At 36.9% G+C, this 23,210-nt stretch overlaps 1 protein-coding gene across 4 annotated transcripts in view; it reads left to right on the top strand.

The window, feature by feature from the left end:
- LOC115219183 (protocadherin beta-15-like) overlaps window positions 1-23,210 on the top strand; it is a 70,885-nt gene that overhangs the window by 29,369 nt on the left and 18,306 nt on the right. For 3 of the 4 annotated variants that reach the window (XM_036509085.1, XM_036509083.1, XM_036509084.1), the window contains exon 2: window positions 12,671-15,111. In XM_036509085.1, the coding sequence (XP_036364978.1) occupies window positions 12,715-15,111 (2,397 nt within the window). In that variant the 5' untranslated portion in view covers window positions 12,671-12,714. Of the gene's footprint in view, window positions 1-12,670; window positions 15,112-20,811; window positions 21,100-23,210 lie in introns of all 4 variants that reach the window. The other variant, XR_005001947.1, reaches the window with a different exon arrangement.

Genomic DNA, 23,210 nt, shown 5'->3' with positions numbered 1-23,210 from the left:
CCAGAATAAATTTTGTGATGTTGTCACAATATTTACCCGAATCATCAAAGAAGATAATGCAACAAAATGAACATTTTTATCTGTCTTATTTTACATTTGTTTGGTATTATTATTATTATTATTATTATTATTATTATTATTCATAGACTGGGCAGTGTAGTACATTAGTATATCGGTCATCAGAGTTACTTTACTCTTAATGTATGTCTGGATTGTTTCATGTGTATTACATTCAGCTGGGGATTAGCTGTAGGATTCCCTTTCTACCAGGTCCTCTAGAAGGAAGTGGGTTTGGTGGTGGTGAAAGGATTAATGAAAATAAAACCAAGATAAGAAAGCTCAGTTTTTGACCTTGAGATGAATTTATTGTCCCCCATGACACTGGAGCATTGAGGATCAGAGCCTTCACAAGGAACACAACTAAATGGCTATACTTAGCTAAAAGGCTTGAACTTATGACCAAGTGGTCAGTGCTCCAGAACAACCTCATAGCCATTGCAGCCTTAATCAAAGATTTATATCATAATTAAGATAATATCACTAACGAGATGTTCAATAACTGTTATTGTGAGTAATTAAATGAATTATTAGGCTACAAGTTAGATATGACAGCAGAACCAATGTCATTTGTTTCTCCTAATTAGATAATGAAGACTACTAATAAACAGAATTGCAGATGATATTGATAGCAATATATTAATAACGAGGGTGTTAGTGCTTTGTAGTACTTTGTCCTTCGTTAATTGTCCGAGTTGTTGTGAGATAAGTTGAAACAAAGTAGACTAACAGGTTTCGATAGAAACAACACTAGCAGCAGGCAACGGTATGAATGACCAAAACTAGATTCCATTTCTAAATGACAATAAGCAAGGATATAATACATGAATATATAAATAAAAATGGTCTGAGCGAGCATGGGAAGAATCGCAATGAAGAAATGAAGGGGACCTTAAAAAGAAACCAGACCAACTTGGCACTGTCGTGGTTCTCTGGCAAATAAATGGACTATAAACTACAAATACATCCTAGACATTGACTTTATGCTTGAAATGTTGTGTGTGTACATGCACAGAGAGAGAGAGAGAGAGAGAGAGAGAGCTAGACACACACACACACACAGACACACACACACACACACACACACACACACACACACACACACACACACACACACACACACACAAATATATAGATACAAACAATAACTCTGAGCACCTTTTCAAACTCCACCTGTCTAACACCCATGGACATGTTTACAAAGTCAGAAAACAGCACAGCTCCCATGACGTTCGGAAACATTTTTTCACGCTAAGAGTTGCTGAAGCATAGAACAAACTGCCGGCATCAGTTGTTAGTGTTGGAGCACTGCATCCTTCAAAACTTCCATGCTTCCTGAGATTCGCCAACACTACACTTGATTTTCTCCCCTCCATACACACGCAAGCATGTATCTGACACATACACTGTTCACTTCCCAGACATTTGTACATTACTGCACATGCTTTATACGCACTTTTGACAAGCTTCTCAACCACGTGTTTTCAGGTTCAGTTCCACAGCATGGAATCTTGGACAAGTGACTTCTACTATGGCCCTAGGCCAACCAATGACTTGTGAATGAATTGAGCAGGTGGAAACTGTGTGGAAACCAGTCGCGTGTGTGTGTATCAATCAAGGTATACAGTATTATAGATTCATTACAGCCATTCAGACCAATTGGTTTTGCACTGGGTTTTTGATAACTGATATCAAAAGACAGAACAGCTATCTAATACATACGATCTTCAGAGATGGCAGGTATGGAAAATATGGGGGCTGCTCTCTGGTTTATATATTTGTGTGTGTGTATGTGTGTGTGTGCATGTGTGTGTGTGTCTGTGTTTGTGTGTGTATCCACATATTCACACACACCCACCCACACATACCCACACACAATATTTACAGGTACACTAAACATCTCTATTCATCGTTAAGTGTGGGGGAGGGTGTATTTCTGGATATGTACATGGTCTCACATTGGATTTAAACTAGTTTGAAGACAAAGATTCCTAGTTCAAATCCAGTCTAAGACTATGTAGGAATAGAACTCCTAAACAATTGTAAAAGGGTTGATTTAAATGTTAGAAATACAAACTCTGATGATTAAACATTTAATAACCATAATAATGTTTTTTAAGAAAAATAAACTGAGTATAAGTTCTATTAATCAATTCAACATGAGTTAATTAATCAAACACTTTCCTATAGTCGCTAACTAACTGATCTAAGAAAAATTGAAATAGAATGGTTCTTGGAAATCACCATGGAAATAATATAATGGAGAGGTTTGAATTCTTCCTCAAACAAGTGATAAAAAAAGGGATTTATTCCTACTGTAAGCGCAAAATGTTCCAGAGATTTCATAACTAGCTGCATTAAATGCAGAATCCAGGCTAATGTCCTGCAAAATCACTTCAACTAACCACAATCCAATTCTGATTTCCAAATTATTGAAGAAGAGATTATAAAATGAAAATGTCGTTCAGTAGAATCAGAGCAATATTGTTCTTGGTAGCCAAATCATGTTTTATTGACTTAATTAAGTTATAATTACTTTATGCTTGATAATGTTCTAATACATGCAAAGACAACAAATGTCCATTCATCCCTGCTGGTCATGTTTTAGTGACACCAGGCTAAAATCAAACCCTTCCAATATCAGCTTTTGTGTACCCAAATAACACATGACCCTTGACCTGTTTGAGATGACTGATTAAAACATATAATCTATAACAGATTTATATTCTAAAGAGATTATTCCCAATTTTTCCAGTTTGGTAAACTGAAACAAGTAGGGTTAAGTATCTGACCCCAGAAAACCCCATCACAATAGCAGCAGCAGATTATGAATTCTTGCGATAGCAGGCCTGGCATCAAAGCAAAGAATGGGAAGCCATAGAATGAATAAAGTGAGTGGAACTGCTACGACATGAAACAGACTTTCTGGACATCACTGCAACAATAGCTGCTACCGAAAGTATAACATGATCTGCTCAAACATGAGATTGTATTTCACACAAACTCATTATTATCTCTTTGAAGCATTGTTTAATGTGGCAATTTATTCTAGAGCCAAGTTTAGTTTGCAGTCAGAAAATAAACAATCTGCTCTACTCACTCTGTTATCATCAAAACATTCGATGCCATTCTTGGTAATTACTTCCTTCAACTAAACAAACAAGATGCGGCAGTTTATATGAAAACAATTTTGTAATATGATCAAAAGATAATAGATAAATACATGGACACAAAATACCTGACTTGAAAAGTGTTTAACAAGAAGATATAGATTTATTAATGACTGGAATTTAACACAGGATTGAAGGGTGTTCAAGTCTATAATGATTATCTCTCTCAGTTCGTTTGATTAGAAGGAAATATTGTTTTCATTCATCTTTTTCCGACAAGATATCCTTTACTTAAGATTAAGTAACTTGATTTGGAGTTCCATGGCTGTGTACACCATTTTGCGACAGATCTCAGTAAGGCAATGGTTACTTCTGCTATGAGGAAACGGAGAGATTTCCTGGGAGGGTAAGCAAAACCATTGAAAATTGAAGGAGTAAACTTGACTGTAAAAATCAGAATATATATATATATATATATACACACACACACACACACACACACACACACACATGCACACACACACACAGATACATATATATAGAAATATACATACATATATATATATAATTATATATTCATATCATCATCATCATTATCATTTAACATCCGTTTTCCATGCTGGCATGGGTTGGACGGTTTGACTGAAGTCTGAAGAGCCAGCAGCTGCACCAGGCTCCAATCTGATCTATATACACATCATATGTATTAATTAATAATTAATATATACATATATACATATATTATATGTATTACATGTGTTGTGTGTGAGTATATGTATGTGAAGAAAGAGAAAGAGAGAATGAAAGAAGCGTAATACTGAGGAGAGAGAAAAACCTGTGTCAAAGAGAGACAATGAAATAAGGTGGGGGGAGAGAGAGAGACAGAAAGAGAGAGAGAGAGAGAGAGAGTGAGTGAATGGCAGTGGAATTCACAGATTTCGAATGAGTTGCTCCTCCTCCTGCTAGGATTATGGCAGAAAAGAGTTTATTAATGTTCTTGACAAACATTTTTGAGTCATGAATAAAGACAGACCAAAGCAACAATCAAAATGATCTTTAGTCAACAATTCCAGACGTCTTCAATTTCAGTTAACCCTTATAACATTCTTTTATTCTTCCACTTGTTTCAATCACTTGATTGCGGCCATGCCGGAGCACCACCATTAAGGACTTATAACATTTTTTTATTAAATACATTCTTAGAAGAATTTCATATTTTTTTTATTTTCTTAAAGTTTTTTTTTATGTTTCCAGTCATTTGGCAGTGGCCATGCTGGAGCACCACCTTGAGAGGGTTTTCAATCAAATAAATCAAACCTAGTACTTCTTTTTCGCCTGACTGGCCCCTGTGCCGGTGGCACTTAAAAGCACCCACTACACTCTAGGAGTGGTTGGCATTAGGAAGGGCATCCCGCTATAGAAACTCTGCCAGATCAAGATTGGAGCCTGGTGCAGCCATCTGGTTCACCAGCCCTCAGTCAAATCGTCCAACCCATGCCAGCATGGAAAGCGGACGTTAAACGATGATGAGGATGATGATGATACTCATTCTACTGGTCTCTTTTGCCAAACTGCTAAGTTACATGGACGTATACAAACAAACACTTGTTGTCAAAGCTGTATATTCTCAAGAATATCTTCAGATGTTCTCTCTTTCCCCTACACCTAATCCTGTTGTAGAGAATAGATGTTTGACATAAATGGGAATAGGTGTTCAATATTCCTTAGACAATTACCCGACACAGAACCCCGTACGACAGGCAGAGCCAAATATTGACGTTGTCAACAAATGACTGAACTCATTCCTTCATTCTTTCACTGAACTCATTCCTTCATTCTTTCACTGAACTCATTCCTTCATTCTTTCACTGAACTCATTCCTTCATTCTTTCACTGAACTCATTCCTTCATTCTTTCACTGAACTCATTCCTTCATTCTTTCACTGAACTCATTCCTTCATTCTTTCACTGAACTCATTCATTCTGAAATGACTCATAAAGTCTGCATGAGACACTTTGGGGAAATTTATTGTCACTTTCTTAGGCTACAAACATTATGAGTGCATGTGTGTATACATGCATACACACATACGTATATACATACATACACATATAAATATATATATATATTCTTTTATTTGTTTCAGTCGTTTGACTGTGACCATGCTGGAGCACTCCCTATAGTCAAGCAAACTTTGTAAGCCCTACTTTTTCTATCGCTAAGATACAGGGACATAAACACACCTGCATCAGTTGAGGGAACAAACACAGCAATGCTGGAGGAACAAACACAGCAATGCTGGAGGAACAAACACAGATACACAAACACACACACACACACACACACACACACACACACACACACATATACACGACAGGCTTCTTTCAGTTTCTGTCTACCAAACCCACTCACAAGGCTTTGGTCAGCCTGAGCGGCTATAGTAGAAGACACTTGCCCAAGGTGTCACTCAGTGGAACTGAACCCAGAACCATGTGGTTGCTAAGCAAGCTACTTACCACACAGCCACTCCTGTCCCTATATATATATATATACATAAGCATCTAGACACACACATGCATAGACACACACACATGTATGTAATGTGTGTGTGTGTGTGTATGTGGTGCACATGCATTTGTATGCATTTGTGCATCACAGCACTCCAGAATGGCCTACTGATGAAAATATTTTTTACTCCAAACTCTTATTTTCTATCTTCCTGTTTAGCAAGGTAATACAACCTCTTGTCTTTATCTTCATTCATTGGCAGACTCTTATGTATTTTGCCCAGCTTGCCACCCACATTGCTTTAAAAATATATCAGTTACACATTGCCATGCTTCTGTAAAGTAAATAGTCCCCCACTGGATGGAATGGCAGTCCATTGCAGAATTATGCCCTTTTGCCAGCTGAGTGGACTGGACCAGCACGGAATAAAGGGACGTATCACTTTGTCCGGGAATCAAAGCCACCATCTTACAATCATGAGTGCAACATGCTAACCATTAAGCCACATGCCTACACACACACACACACACACACACCACACACACACACACACACACACACACACACACACACACACACACGTATGTATGTATATATACATCATCATCATCATCCTTTAACGTCCATTTTCCATGCAGGTACAATAAACACTAAGAATGTCGGGAGAAAAGACTTCCTGAAATGCTCAGGGAGATCCTTAGAAGCTGTAGATAGCTTCTGTTACCTAGGTGACCAAGTTAACACTGGAGGAGGAAGTTCTAAAAGTCTAGCTGCTAGAATAAGAAGAACAGGCTGGGCAAAATCCAGAGAGCTTCATCTTTGTTTGTAATAAGGGCCTCCCCCTCAGAATGGAAGACAGATTGTATGATGCTTGTGTATGTGCGGCTATGCTTCGTGGCAGTGAAACATGGGCTATGGCTAGAGAGGACTTGTGAAGGCTTGAGAGAAACGAAGCCAGCCTGCTCCACTGGGCAGGAAATGTCAGTGTGCATGTGCAACAAAGTGTAAATGGCTTTAAGAGAAAAACTGGGTGTAAGAGGCCCCAGATGCTGTGTGCAAGAGTGCACTGGTTGGGTGAAGACAGCTGCATAAAGAGGTGTCAATGGCCTAATTGTGGAGGGAACCTGTGGAAGGGGTAGAGCTAGGAAGATGGGGGACAACATGGTGAGAAAGAATCTTCAGACACTGGGCCCCACTGAGGACATGACAAAAGACCGGAACTTCTGGCGATTTGTGGTACTTGGGAAGATATGTCAAGCTAAGTAAAATCGTGACCATCCCTACATACAGGCATGTCCTTTATAGCCACGCCCCCACCCCCTCTCTCAGTCAAGAGGTTTTTGCCTTGCAGGTACCAGTTCTTGCATAAAATCCACTCATAGTGGTGGCATGTAAAACGCCCCTGTGCTGGTGCCACATAAAAATTGTCCCTTTTTTTTCCCCTTACTGCTATGAGTACCAAGAACGCTGCTTTACTCTGTTGTTGCTATTGTAATGTAGACCCAGAGAATTCTAACAGTGCTTAATCATCTTCCACCCAATGAAGTACCCACACGTGACTGTGGCTGAAAAATATTCTGGTATATAATAATTACAAAGAACAATTTTGTGTTGTGGCATATGAATATAAACTCAGCAATTTAAAGGTGGTGTATGCATTGAAGAAACTAATGTTGTAATCCATTAAAATTCGATATCTTCCTTCCTCGTGTTATATTAACCTTATATCCATCCTATGCATAGAGAAGTTCTGCTTGTGTATCCAGCATTGGAAAATATTGTTTCAGAATAATGTTTGGCTGCCAAAGAATGACATAAAAATTCTTAAATGTAGATTTAGAGGTATGTATATGTAATGTATGGAATAATTATAAACAGGGCAAATTTTAGCCATTTTTCTGCAAAAGGAAAATAAAAATAAATGAACAATCTTAATCAATTTTCAGACATTATTGGGTTTTCATCAGAGACATTCACATCATTCAGGCAGTCTCCAGAGAAATGAGCAGCCAAACTGTTTATATACTCAACAAATGCAGCAGTTACTCCATGAAGGAGTCCCTAATTTGCATACCAAAAGCATTTAACACTTTATAAATGCCAGAGGCCTGTATATATAATTAATTCACACTTGTCTTGACTAATGTGTAACTATTTGTTTAATGAATGAAAAGCAAAATTTCTCTCTCATAGCTGCAACCTGGCCGCTGACATGGGAGTTGTACTGCAGACGGTCTACAAGTCAGGGGTCATGTCATAACAATGGGTTGACCACAATTTTGATAGCTCATGAAATAGAAATACATTTGAAAGGAACAGCTTTGTGTATTGTTAGCTGATCAGAATAGCTTTTCCACGGTGTAATTACTTCAGTTTCAACACCCAGTCTCAGATCGAATTACTTACCAGACAAATACAACTCCAAAACTTTGGATTATTTCTAATGGTATGTCTGAATTCCTTTCTTCAATTGTTTGTAATGAAATTGTTCAATAAAGAAATAGTGGTCTAATTCCTGCTAGAAGAATCCTGATTTGTGATTCTCCTGACATCTCTTGAACACTGACCCTTCCCTGTCTGCGGTTCCTCTTTCTTGATTTCCCCAGACTTCTCAAACAATGTTCAATGTCATTAGATGCAGCTTATAGAAGTCATAACCATTATTTTCAAAGTGAGAATAACAAATATTTACATTCTTCAGATGAGAGCCAACAATCCTAAAACAGAGAGAGAGAGAGAGAGACCTCGCACCATCTAATTACATCAAACAACAATTTGAATAAAAATAACTGCAAATAATAAATATTAATCTTTAATAAAAAATGTAGGAATTCACAAATCTTAATTAGAAAACAAAATGGCCATGAAGGAGTAAAAATAGAAGTAAAGGAGTAAAAATAGAAATGGTATCTTTTTGGTTGGTTTGGTTTTTTTTTTTTTCAAATTCCACAAATAAAACCACACGACAAAAGTGATTAAATTATTATGAGAAACACTAATTTCTACAAATGTTCTAGAAAACAGTGGTGGTGATGGTGGTGGTGGGTGGGGTGTGGGAGATTTTGCAGGTGTTCCATCATTCCTTGATTTGGAGTGAGTGTGTGTGTGTGTGTTTGAGTAACAGAGCGGATGTGTTTTAATCTGCATATTCATATATGCACTTATATATGTACAAGCATGTATGTGTGTGTATGTATATGTAAGCACTTATGTATCTATGAATGTATAATGTATGTATGTATATTAAGTTATATACACTAGATGCAGGCATGGTAACTGGCACAGGTGTGGCTATTAATGCAGGCATAGCTACGTGTTTGAGGTGTATGCTTTACAGCCACATGGTTTTGGGTTCAGTCCCACTGCACAGTACCTTGGACAAGTATCTTCTACTATAAATCCAAGTTGATCAAAAGCCTTGTGAGTTTATTTGGTGGAACAGAAACTGGAAGAAGTCCATTGTGTAGGTGTGTCAATATATATATATATATATATATATATATATATATATATATATATATATACAACACTAGTAGTATACTACACTTAGTGTAGTATATTTGTTCCTCCTTGATCATTACTGCTAGTAGAATGGAGAAAATACTAATCAATTTATATATATATATATATATATATTTATACATGTATACAAGAGTAACAGGCCGAAACTGTAATGATGATTGGAAGCTTGACTGATGAACAGAAAGCCACAAATCTTCTGTCATGGTTTTCCTGTCTGTCTTTGTATCATCCATCTGTCCGTATGTTTTTATTGCCGTCTGTTACATACTTGTTTCGTTCTTTGGATCATCATCATCATCATTTAGTGTCCGTTTTCCATGCTAGCATGGGTTTGGGCGGTTTGACCGGGGTCTGGAAAGCCAGAAGGCTGTACCAGGCTCCAATCTGATCTGGCAGTGTTTCTACGGCTGGATGCCCTTCCTAACGCCAACCACTCTGTAAGTGTAGTGGGTACTTTTAATGTGCCACCAGCACAGGTGCCAGGAGAGACTGGCAATGGCCATGATCGGTTGGTGCTTTTTACATGCCACTGGCACGGAGGCCAGTCAAGGAGGCGCTGGCATCAGCCACATACAGATGGTGCTTTTAATGTGCCACCAGCACAGGGATCACAACTACAATTTCCATTTGATTTTTTTGATGTTGATATACCTGACTCAATAGGTCTCCTCAAGCACAGCAGCTCACCCTACGATCCAAGGTAAGCACAGCAGGCCGTCCTGCGATCCAAGGCACTTTGGATGGGCTGGGGCTTCTATGTGAAGCTGGTGCAGGAAACAGCCATGAACTCACGTTATTTGTCGGGTCTTCACAGTCACAGCATATCTCCAGAGGTCTCGGTCTTTCGTCATTGCCTATGTCAGACCCAACATTCAAAGGTCATGCTTGACCACCTCATCCCATGACTTCCTGTGATTTTATGTGCTCTTAACTCTTTTCTAGTGATTTTACAATTCCAATATTTGTGGCAGACAGACGAAAACTTGAGTAAAATGAGTTAACTTGATTTTTACTTTTCCATATATTATTTTTGAAACCCAAAGCATAATCAAGAATGGCTTAAATCAAAATGACTTAAGCCAACATATGCCTGTATGTCTTTCCAGTTATTATTTAACATTCTTTAGTTCCTCTATTTTTATTTGTTAATATGTCTTTCGCACTCCACATTTTCTTTCCTTTTTTGTAACTCCTAGTGAAAGTTTCATATTTTTGTATCCCTTCAAGACCTTATGGATAATAGAGTAAAGAAAAGATTATTATTATTATTACTGAGTGAGAGAGTAACAGATGCCATCAAAGTGATGCTGGAGTCCAAATATACAAAGCCTTTGTGAACACCTGACTGGTGAGGCTACACCTGGCACATACATCATGGTGATCTCATATTAAGATAAGCATGATCTTGTAGGTGAATTTTTTTTTTTTTTTGCTTTTCAGGTCAAGTAGCCCATCCCATTCAAAAGGTCTCTGAATAAGGTTTGTTTAAGGACGATGAACGAAACACCCATGTTTCCAAAAGTGAATTATTCAAACCCCAAACAATTCCTCTCAAAACATGGCTTTGATGCTCCTCCACTACTTCTGCTTGTGGTCAGAGATGCACATATCGTCAGCCACTAAAGGACATGTTCAACTGGTTTAAGGTCAAACAACTGACAAGAAAATCTGTGGTATTGAGCAGAATATTTGCTGTAGCTCATCTTTTTATACCAAGACAAAACAATGTACATGATAACACTTCCAATCAGTTAAGACCAGAAGCCATGAGAGCCACTGCCATACTGCATTAGGCTATTCATTATTATTATTATTATTATTTTTTCTCTTCTTTCAAATTTGCTTCCATTTCTTGCCGAGTGTCTTCCCGACTCCTAGGGCAAAGAAATTCATAGTATACATTGGTAGGCCATTAAACCAAACTCAATAGTTCGTTCATTCTTTTTTTTTTTTTTTTTAAGTTAAATTAAAATACATGAGCAGCAACAGTTCTCACATCGACAATGCTCTTCTCAATACGTGTGATGTACCAGTTAAGACAATCTTTTGCACTTCTTGCAGGGATGGTAAGCCAGGGATCATTCTCATATAATTTTCGGTTCCCTTCTTGATCATTCCTAGTGCTCCTACGATCACTGGTATTGTAACCGCCTTGAGATGCCACATTTTCTCAATTTCAATGAGTAGGTCTTTATATTTTCTGAGCTTGTCAAACTCTTTCGCTGAGATATTATGATCACAGGGGATGCTCATGTCGATCAATAAGCAAACTTTATTGTTTTGGTCTTTCACAACAATATCTGGTTTATTGGCCTTGATGGTTCGGTCTGTATGTACTGGAAAGTCCCACAGAATGGTTACATTTTCTCCTTCAGTTACAGCCTCAGGCTGGTGATTATACCACTTGTCGGCAGTTTTGATATTGTAATGCCGGCTTATTAGCCAGTGGAGATATTGGCCAACTCTGTCATGTCTTAATTTATACTCCACTGTATAATTATTATTATTATTATTATTATTATTATTATTATCATTAGTATTATTATTATTATTATTATCATCATCATCATCATCATCATCATTATCATCATCATCATCATCATCATCATCATCATCATCATCATTATTATTATTATTATTATTATTATTATTATTATTATTGAGTGAGAGAGCAGTGCATGCCATCAAAGTGACACTGGGGTAAAATATACAAACCCCAGTATACCCATCATGACTACCCGTCTGATAAGGGTACACTTGGCACATGCATCACAACCATATGTGCGCAACATGGTGATCTCATATCAAGATAAACAGCACATGACCTTGCAGGTGGGGCCAGTTAGAATTTTCTTCTGGTCGAGTACCCATTATTATTATTATTATTACAAACTTCCCTGAATTTTAAATTAGAAAATTAATTAACAGCAACCAGATGAATGATGAATATATCACTTCAACTTTGTGTACACATCTTTATATGCATTTTCATACATTATCTCTGTCTATGCATACTTTGGCAAATATACACATCTGCACATGAGTTGGTATGTATTGGCGTGTACATATGTGTTCACATTCAGTTGTGTATGTACATAATTATGTGTTTATGTGGATATCCAAGTACATGTAAACGAGTGTAGATGTGTGTGTGTGTGTGTGTGTGTGTGTGTGTGTGTGTCTCCACATGCTTGTTCATATGTATATGTATGTACATATGTAAAAGTGTGTAGACACGTGCATGTGTGTGTGCACATTCAACTGTGTTTGTATGCATATATTTGTGCAGAAACGCATGTGTCTGAATACCTGTGTCCCTGTGCATGTGTCTGCATCAGCAAATAATTGTGCGTGCATGTAACCACATGTGTGTTGTGCTCTCTTTTTCTGTGTATGATTTAATGCTATTCCCTCTCCGTGTGATATTTTATACAATGTTTATCACTAACTCTGCTTTCTTTCTCTGTTTCAGAATAACTGGAAATATTTACTCAACTTGCCATCTCCTTAGAGATAATGACTTGCCACCAATACACACACTTTGTCTTCATTTTACTTCCGGTGCTCTGCCTCTCTGTTGATATCATCTATCATGTCAAAGAGGAAAAGAGCTCAAACACATTTGTAGGGGACATTGCTAAAGATGCCCGTTTACACGACAGTGGCCACCAAGACAACCACAGAATGATAACATTCACGCAAATAGTAGGCCGGCTGACAACTTCACAGTTGTTTAATGTCACTCAGGGCGGGAAATTATTCACGACTCAGCGATTGGATGCTGAATCCCTTTGTACCTACAACTCTGACTGCTTCAGGATTATCAAAGTTGTTGTGCATCGCATGAAAACCTTTATGAAAATTTTGAAAATTAAAGTAATAATAGAAGATATTAATGACCACAAACCTCAGTTTCCCAGTGAAATGATTGATCTGATGTTTTCAGAAACTGATGGCAAAGGAACAACAAAATCAATCCCAAATGCCATCGACAAAGATGTTGGGGCCCAAAATTCCCAAATCATTTACCGACTGGAGAAAACGATAGACTTGCCATTTTCATTATCAGTTTCCAAAAGATTAGATGGGACTGCTAAACTAGACCTTGTTTTAGTAGGTAAATTAGATAGAGAAAGCAAAGATCTTTACAATGTAGCAATCATAGCCACAGATGAAGGATTCCATCCAATGCTCAGTAAACTCAATGTTCAGATTACTATAATGGATGCCAATGATAACCTACCGTCTTTCACACAAAGTATTTATAACATTTCAATCAGAAAAATTCATAAAAACGACAAACCTATTGTTACTTTATCTGCCACAGATCAGGATTCTGGTAAAAATGGTCAGATCACTTACCACTTTAGTTCAAAAACTTATGACATTGCTAAAAATCACTTCCGGCTGAATTCAACTACAGGAGAGGTGACTTTACACGAGAAATTCCATTTTGATGATAAATCATCTTACAAGATTTTTGTTGAAGCCACAGATAAGGGGAGCCCAGCATTAAGTTCCCTGGCAATTTTGCAATTAAACATTATCAATCAGGAAAACAATCCCCCTTTAATTGATGTTGACTTTATTTTACGATCTTCAGAGAATGAAACAACTGTTGCGGAAGATGCTGATGCCGGCAGTTTCATTGCATATGTAATCGTCACTGATGATGATTTTGATAATAACGGCAAAGTGACCTGCAAACTTCAACATGAAAAGTTCAAACTCGTAAAATTACAAGAAAATGAATACAAAATCATAGTTCAGAAACGCGTAGATAGAGAAGTAAAAGAAAAACATGCAGTTACCATTACATGTGAAGATAAAGGCATTCCACCTTTAAGGACCCACAAGAATATGGTGATTGCAGTGTTGGACGTCAATGATGTAAAACCACAGTTCACAAAAAAAATATTTAATTTTCTAACATATGAGAATGAAAAGCCTAATTTTCCAATTGGATTTATCAATGCTTCGGACCCTGATCTGGGCGATGGAGGGCGGTTGACATATTCTTTGATCCCAGGAAAAACCAAATATAATTTACCATTTCACATAACTGACTATGGATTTATTTCAACTTCCAAAACATTGGACAGAGAACAACAAAACACTTATGAATTCCTTGTTTTTGTTAAAGACAATGGAATACCATCGTTAAACAACACAGCCAATGTTATTGTCAAAGTTTTAGATGAAAATGACAATGCACCTTATTTTACATTTCCCAGTGTCAATCCATTCAGACTTGATGTCCACTATCATCCACAAAGTAAGAATGACATCACAGTTCTGAGAGCATCAGACAGAGATAGTAAAAAAAATGCATTCCTCAAATATGAAATTCTGAGCGGAAATAATAAGCAGTTGTTTGCTGTTAATCCTTACACTGGTGTGTTGACTTTCTCTCGCACAGTTTACCAAAATGATGCCGGATCATATGAACTGGAGTTTGCTGTGAAAGACAGCGGTACTCCAGTTCTGTCAGCAACAACTAGTGTGTCTTTGACACTGACTGTTAGTAACAAGACATCACTAATGTCAACTGCGGTACAATCACAATCAGATAACACAATAGATGTCACGTTTTTAATTATAATTGTTGCTGTAACAGTCATCGTCTCTGTTGCAATTGTAATTGCCATAACACTGTGCATTGTGAGATGTAACAATGTGAGGAATGGCTCTGTGAGAAGAACGGAAGATAAGCAAACGTACCAATCAAGAAATGAAATTGGGCAGCTGATCTATCAGACAAACAGTCCAGTTGTTTTGAAAGGAAACCAGGAAGAAATAATACATAGAAATACTTCATCAATGAGATCCCAGAATCAGTTTTGTCCAGAAGAAGGATTAGAAAAAGAGTGGCAAACAACAGCCATGATAAGAGCTCTGCCGCCAAACACTCAGGTAAGAAGCAAGAAATACTGATCTCACTCAGGATATCAAACAATTTAAACCAATAAAAAAATTAAACCATTATCAGTAACGATTAATTCAGTAATTATAATTATTTGGGAGAATGGAATAGGAATTTTTAACAGGCATTCTTTTTCTTCGTCAATACTGACAGGACTAGAGTGAAATAATGTGTACATGACTGTGTAGATATATGTTTTAATGTGTAAATATACACACGTGCAAAATGTGTCAGAATGTGTGTGTGTAAATGTTTGTGGGGTGAGTGCAAAATATGTATGAAGAAATGTGTGTGTGTGTGTGTGTTGATGTGCATGTGATACAGTGTTTGTGCATGTGTTAGTGAATATCGGGAGAATGTGTGTGTTTGTACAAGTGCATGTTGCTATTATGCACACCACAGAGGCCATCAGCAACTTCAAACAGTTCAATCCCTGTTAATCTCCAACAACAACAACAACAATCCCTCTGTCAAATATTGAACTCCAGTTTCTGTAGCATTAAGTGGGTGAGACGAATACCTTTTCCCTGGCAGAGACACTAGTCTACTACAAGAAAGCATTCTATCTCTTATATTCCCAATAACAATGAAGTGTGTTGCCCAGAGACAGCAATTAATAGGAGAGGAATTTGAACTGGGCAACCACCAGTTTGGTAAGCAGTCTGCTACCTCGGCTCTCCAGTCACAAGACATTTTACTTCAAACAGCATTTAACTTAAATATTTTATCACAATACCCAATGGCAATTATGGCCATTCCAGATTTTACATTGGAATTACCAGAACACACTGTTATTGTTGCTAAAGTCACTGGGTAAGAAAACATTTTTATTCATATACTATTCTACACCAAATTCATTGGAGAATTTTATTGAATGTCTCGTGATATGCTCCATTTTTAATATCATCTTTGCCTTTCATCCATCCAGTGTCAATTAAATAAATAAGTCAGAAATGAAGCAGGCTTCAATAAATAAAACTCCTAACTCTAAAATAGGTGATCTTGTACTTAGCTTGGGAACAATTATTATTATTATTATTATTATTATTATTATTACTATTATTATTATTATTATTATTATTATTATTATTACTATTATTATTATTATTATTATTACTATTATTATTATTATTATTATTATTATTATTATCATCATCATCATCATCATCATCATCATCATCATCATCATCATCATCATCATCATCATCATCATCATCATCATCATCATCATCATCATCATCATCATCATTATTATTATTATTATTATTATTATTATTATTATTATTATTATTCTGTTGTGTCTGGGGAGAGTCATTTTCTTTTTGTGCCTTATAATTAACACACTCACCAGTAAAATTTCCACTTATTTCTTATTTTTATTTTCCTAAAATTTTCATTGCATCTTTCAACCTTTTCAATAGTACTGAGAATCAAGACTATTGAAAAGGTTGAAAGATGCAACGAAAATTTTAGAAAATAAAAATAAGAAAGAAATGGAAATTTTACCGGTGAGTGTGTTAAATTATAAGGCACAAAAAGAAAATTACTCTCACCAGACACAACAAAATATGCTTCAACACACGAACTCATATGAAGAATCTTGCAAACCAAATCCCAAAACGAAAATTTTTATTATTATTATTATTATTATTATTATTATTATTATTATTACTGAAGGTGGTGGGTAGCAGAGTTGTCAGAGTGAGACACATCAGTTTTATATTATATAGGTATAGCCTTTTTTATAGTCTGAGTTCAAATGCCATCAGTTTCACTTTCCCCTTCCATCTATTTGTGGTTGATAATATAAGCCTCAGGCAAGTCCTGCAAGTTCGTGGGATCAACTGTCATCCTCTCACAAAATCTCTGGCCTTGTATCTCTTGACAACACAGAAATATAGGTTCTGCTGATAACAAGAAAAAGTCTGCTGTGACAATGTATATTTTTCAAGTTGTTGTTGTTGTTGCTGTTGTTGTTGTTGTTGTTGTTGCTGCTGTTGTTGCTGTTTAGCCCTATGTCAGCCCTAATTGAGCAGGGTGATGATCAAATAAATTTCAACCATGGTCATCCATTTCTTTCTGAAGCATAATGCACCTAGGACCCTTTATCTAATGTGTCCTAATTTTCTTAAATGGTAGCAGGGAATTTGAAAGAAATTGGCTGCTATTTCTAGCAGGCTCACTGACTGCATAGAGGTAATTTTTGCGACGTGTATTTGTTTGTGTTTGAAACATATAATCTTGCAGTGTAGCAGGGACATCAAATATGCACACCAGTACAACCTTATTGCAACCCCTATGTGTTCCATGTACTTCTCAAGATTTTTGCTCGCTGTTCCCAGGGCTCCAACAATAATTGGTACTACTACCACCTTTTACATCAACCACAACTGCTTAACCTCCCAAGCTAACCTATCATATTTATCGACTTTTCTTTCTTCCTTATCGCATACCTTGTTGTCAGCTGGGCATGCTATATCTATGATCCAGCATAGCTTGCTTTCTTTCTCAATTAAGATATGTTATATCTAGAAATCTCCAGACAATAACCATTCTCAGCTTAGAACCAAAGTTGAGCAGATTTATGACAAGAAGTCCAAAACCTGTAGAATATTTGATCCTCATTCCATGCCATGTTGCCAAGAATACACAGAGTATTTGATTATCTTTGGTATTGTTTGAAATATATTATAACATTGAACTCACTGTTGGTTGTCGTAAAAGAACTAAACTTAATTTTGTGAGCAATTTTTGGACAAAAGATTTCAAAAACCAATTTGCATGTTACTGAAAGAGAAGAACTCTGGTAGCTTTGTATAATTGCAAAGCTGAGATAAATGGAATTCACCATGAATACTTTCAGTGTCTTCTACTATAGCCTTGGACCGACCAAAGCCTTGCTAGTGGATTTGGTAGATGGAAACTGAAAGAAGCCTGTCCCATGTGTGTGTGTGTGTGTATGTGTGTGTCCAACATTGCTTGACAACTGATGCTGGTGTGTCAATTTGTGCGACTAAAGGTGGTGCTCCAGCATGGCCACAGTCAAAATGACTCGTATAAGTAAAAGAAAAGAAAGAAAAAACATGAAATTTTTATCACAAAGATTAATGAAGTCTGTCTCCTAGGTTACAGTTTATATTTTATTTAAATATAAATACAGATTTGCTTTTAATGTTGGCACGTAAAAAGCATCATCCAAGCATGGTCGATGCCAGTTACCTCCACCCATGACTGGCTCCTGCACTGGTGGCACATAAAAAACACCATTCAAACATGGTCAATGCCAGTCCTCCCCACCAACTGGCTCCTGTGCCAGTGGCACGTAAAAAGCACCATCTGAACGTGGTTGAAGGCAGTTCTGCCTGACTGGCCCCCATGTTGGTGGCATGTAAAAGGCACCCACTACACTCTCACAGTGGTTGGCATTAGGAAGGGCATCCAGCAGTAGAAACCTTGCCGGATCAGACTGGAGCCTGGTGCAGCCCACTGACTTGCCAGTCCCCAGTCAAACTGTCCAAACCATGCCAGCATGGAAAACAGATGTTAAACGATGATGATGATGATGATGATCCCATGTTGATATACGTGTAAAAACTTAATAAGGACTCTGGGGCATTTTGAAGTTGACCTCTGTATTTCACCAGAGTGTCATTTTATTAAGCCTGAAAGGTCAAAGGGCAAAGGTTCTCCAGTGGGCATTCACCCTTTCATTATGATATTCATTGACCTTTGTTTCACTTGACCTTTGTTTCACTTGGTTTTTAAAATAATGAAGAATTTAGTAAAAGAACATCATTAATTAACTGGGACACAAATTAACATAAAATTTTAACGAAAAGTTTGACTTTGGATCAGTTTAGAGTAGAAAGTTGGTAGAAGCAGGGTTGATCGGGGGGGGGGGGGTTGTATCAAAAGGGTTCAACTCATCAGAACAGCATGAAACACTTTGGTTGATGCTCTACCAATTCTACAACAATTATGATTTGCTGTAATTTACTGTGGTTGATTAAAAGAACAATAAAAAGAATTAATTAAATTAAATTAAATCACTCCTCAGATTTTGTATCTCAAATCACATTTAAGGCTTCACACACACTCTCTCTCTCCTTCTCTCACCTTCTCCCTCTCTCCTACTCACTCTCCACTTCTCTCTCTATCTCTCTCCCTTTCTCTCTCCTCTCTCTCCTTCTCTCTCCTTCTCTCTCCTTCTCTCTCCTTCTCTCTCCTTCTCTCTCTCCCTCTCTCTCCCTTTCTCTCTCCTTCTCTCTCTCCCTCTCTCTCCCTTTCTCTCTCATTCTCTCTCTCTCCTTCTCCCTCCTTCTCTCTCTCCCTCTCTCTCTTTCTCTCTCCTTCTCTCTCTCCATCTCTCTCCCTCTCTCTCCCTTTCTCTCTCCTTCTCTCTCTCCACTCTTGCTTAGATAAATTGCAATTAATTAAGCTCTCTCAAATGACATATGATATAACAAAAGATCTCCCAGTGATCTACCACCTCCCATTCTTTCATTGGATTGTAGAAATAATAATGGTAATAATTGCTTCTAATTTAGGCTCGAAGGCTCACAGTCTTAGGGCTACAGGTTTAATTGATTGCAGCGACCCCAGTATGTGACTGGTATCCTGGATTATTGATTCAAGGCGGAGGAAAGACAAAGTTGGTCTCAGAAGGAAGGACTTGAACTAAAAACATAAAGAGCTAGAACAAATACTGCCAGGCATTCTAGAGATATAGGCAGACCGACAGACTGACAGACAGGTGGACGAACAGACAGACAGACAAACAGATAGAAAGACAGACAGAAAGACACATAAATACATACATACATACATACATACATACATACATACATACATACATACATACATAACATACATACATACATAGGTGCTTTTTACATGGTACCATAATAATAATAATAATAATAATGTTTTCAAATTTTGGCACAGGGCAAGCAATTAATTATATAACAATGATAATGATTTTGAGAATGCAATCAGTAGAGGTCGTGTCTATAATAATTGGTGTGCTGGGAACAGCAAACCAAGATGGAGGCAAATGACTGAAGGAGATTAGAATAGAATGCCCAGTAGAGCTCCTCCTACAAATAGTTTGTCTCTTGGGGACAGCAAGGATTATCAGGAGGGTCATCATTGCTTGGAACTGCAAGAGTTCTTTACAGGGTTCTTGAAGCATGACCATTAAGCAAGTGTCACCCTAGTCTGCTGAGTGTGGACAGCCAACACTTTCCGTTATAACCAGCAAAATAAGCTGAGGGTTCCCAACAAATAATAATAATGGTTTCAAATTTTAGCGCAAGGCCAGCAAGTTCTGAACCCCAGAACTTAACTGGTACTTCTTTTGTAGACCCCAAAAAGATGAAAGGCAAAGTTGACCACAGCAGAATTTGAACTCATTATTATTATTATTATTTTTATTATTATAGTAATAATGATAATGATGATAATGATAATGATGATGATAATTATAGTAATAATAATAATAATAACAATAGTAATAATAATAGTAATAATCATGATGATGATAATGATAATGATAATAATAATGATGATGATGATGATAATGATGATAATGATAATAGTAATAATAATAATAACAATAGTAATAATAATAATAATAATAATAATAATAATAATAATAATAATAATAATAATCTTTTTTTTTTCTAACCTAGGCACAAGGCCACAACTTTTGTGAAGAGACTCTAGTTGATCAGATGGATGGTCAGTATTTGACTGGCACTTATTATCTGAACCCTTGAGGGATGAAAGACAAAGTTGAACCTCCTCAGCAGGATTTGAACTCAGAACATAAAGAGACCTAACTAAATACCTCATAATCGACATAATCCTGAGAAAGTGACAGTACTTGAGTGATAAAGAGATATTATGGGAAAACGGTCTGATGTAGTTCTAAAGACTCTAAGAACCTAAAGTCTGGTTGTTTTGGCTCACAGAAAAAGGTATTCATTAGTTCTGTCGAAGAACATTTCGTCTGTTATCTTTTATTTGTTCCAGTCATTAGGCTGCGACCATGCTGGGGCACTGCCTTGAGGAATTTCAGTTGAATAAATTCACCCCTTTACTTATTTTGTTTTAAACTTGATACTTACTCTATCAGTCCTTTTTGCCAAATGGCTAAGTTACAGGGATGTAAACAAACCAACACCAGTTGTCAAGTATTGATGGGGGACAAACACAGACACAAAGACACACGTATATACATAACAGGCTTCTTTCAGTTTCCACTCAAAATTTTTGGTTGGCCCAAGGCTACAGTAGAAAATACTTGCCCAAAGTACCACAGAGTGTGACTGAACCCAGAGCCATGTGGCTGAGAAGTCAAACTTCCTACCACACAGCCATGCCTGCAGCTTATGTATATCTCAATAATTGTAAAATGGATGCTAATAAGATATAAGGAGCGAGGAGATATTAATTACATTCAAGTGAGGGGAAAGAGATCATTAACTTATTGATTAATTGTGATCAAGAGAAATCCACTGCATGCTATTTTTATAATTAATTTAAATCAAATTCTTGCCCTGCAGGATTTTTTTTTCTTTTTTTTTTGACCAGAAATGAAAGTTAATGTTTTTCATTTCCTAACTAACTCTGGGAGTAATTTTAGTTTTATCACCATTTCTTGGTTTTACTGTTTTAAGTATGCTAGCACCCACTTAACTATCTATTTTACATGCAGCAGGTGTCCCTGGGTATGCTCATTCCTGTTACTGTTACACCACAATAACTTGTGGTTAAAACACATTAAGACATGGAATTGTGACAACCAAAAGATCTGTTTCAATCTCTATTTGGGCCTAATTCAGTTTCTGTCCACTTTTGGTGGTAAAGAATATACAGTGACCAGAACTGAGCCTAAATGAGAAGCCAGGAATTAGATTTGTCATTCTTTGTTGTGAGACATCATTTCTAGAGGTGATAATACAATATACTTGCAGAGAATAATGATGTGTGTGTGTGTGTGTGTGTGTGATTGTAGTAAAGAAAGCCTAGATAATCAGCAACTCTATGTATTTAGCTATTTCACACTCACTCACCCCACCTCTCTCTTGCTCTCTCTCTCTCTCTCTGTCTATCTATCTATCTATCTATCTATCTATCTATCTATCTATCTATATTTATTTATCTATCTATATTTATTTATATATATATATATATATATATATATATATATATATATATATTATATATATATATATATATATACATATATATATATACATATATATATATATGTCTTGCTGTCTGTCTATCCATCCATCTATTTATCTATCTATCTATCTATCTATTTTTCTGTCTGTCTAGCTGTCTATCCATCTGTCAGCCAGTCTATCTTGGTCAAAAGAGACAGGGCAACATCTAAGACCTTTGTGAGCTTTCAAGCAAAAAAAGGCCTGAGCGGGGTGGGGGGGCTGAAAAGAGAAGGAATGGGTGTGTCATGGGAGTGGGATGCAGCCATTTCAAAAGAACAAAGGCTGTTATTATATGGAAGCTGTTGAGTGAAGAAACAGCAGACATTGTCGGTTAGTGGAGCATCATAGGGAGTTGGTGGGTAAGAATTTGCAAATGAGCCATAAAACATTGTACCTGCATTGGTATGTGTGTTTGTGTATGTGTGTTTGTGTATGTGTGTGTGTAAGAGCCATACTTTAGATGTAGGTCATAATGATCCACAGTGTGTATAGCCTTCAGTCACCCTTCAGTCCAACTGCCTCCTTCTTCCATCCATAGCCTTGCTAACTGTGTGACTCATGTCAATATCAGTCTGGGTCATGTGCACAGTAAGCATCTCACAAGAGCCATACGGCTCTCCTTTCCTTTGATAGTACATCTGACAACTGTTCTCTCTTGCTTTCAAACTCAAACTGATTGGGTATGGATTAGCTTTGAAATCAATATACACATACAGAAGTTAGCTGTACCGGTTGGGGAAGCCATTCCCTATGATGGTGCTATAACTCCTTGCTGTTCATTCAAAAAGGTTTTAAAATCCCAACACTGGATCACTTGATTTCCTCACACAATTAATACCTAATTTGCATACTTTTGT

Source organism: Octopus sinensis, linkage group LG14 (assembly GCF_006345805.1).
Source record: "Octopus sinensis linkage group LG14, ASM634580v1, whole genome shotgun sequence".
NCBI classification, from domain to species: Eukaryota; Metazoa; Mollusca; class Cephalopoda; order Octopoda; family Octopodidae; genus Octopus; species Octopus sinensis.
Note: the sequence above shows the minus strand (reverse complement) of the source record. Positions and strands in the feature narration are given on the sequence as shown.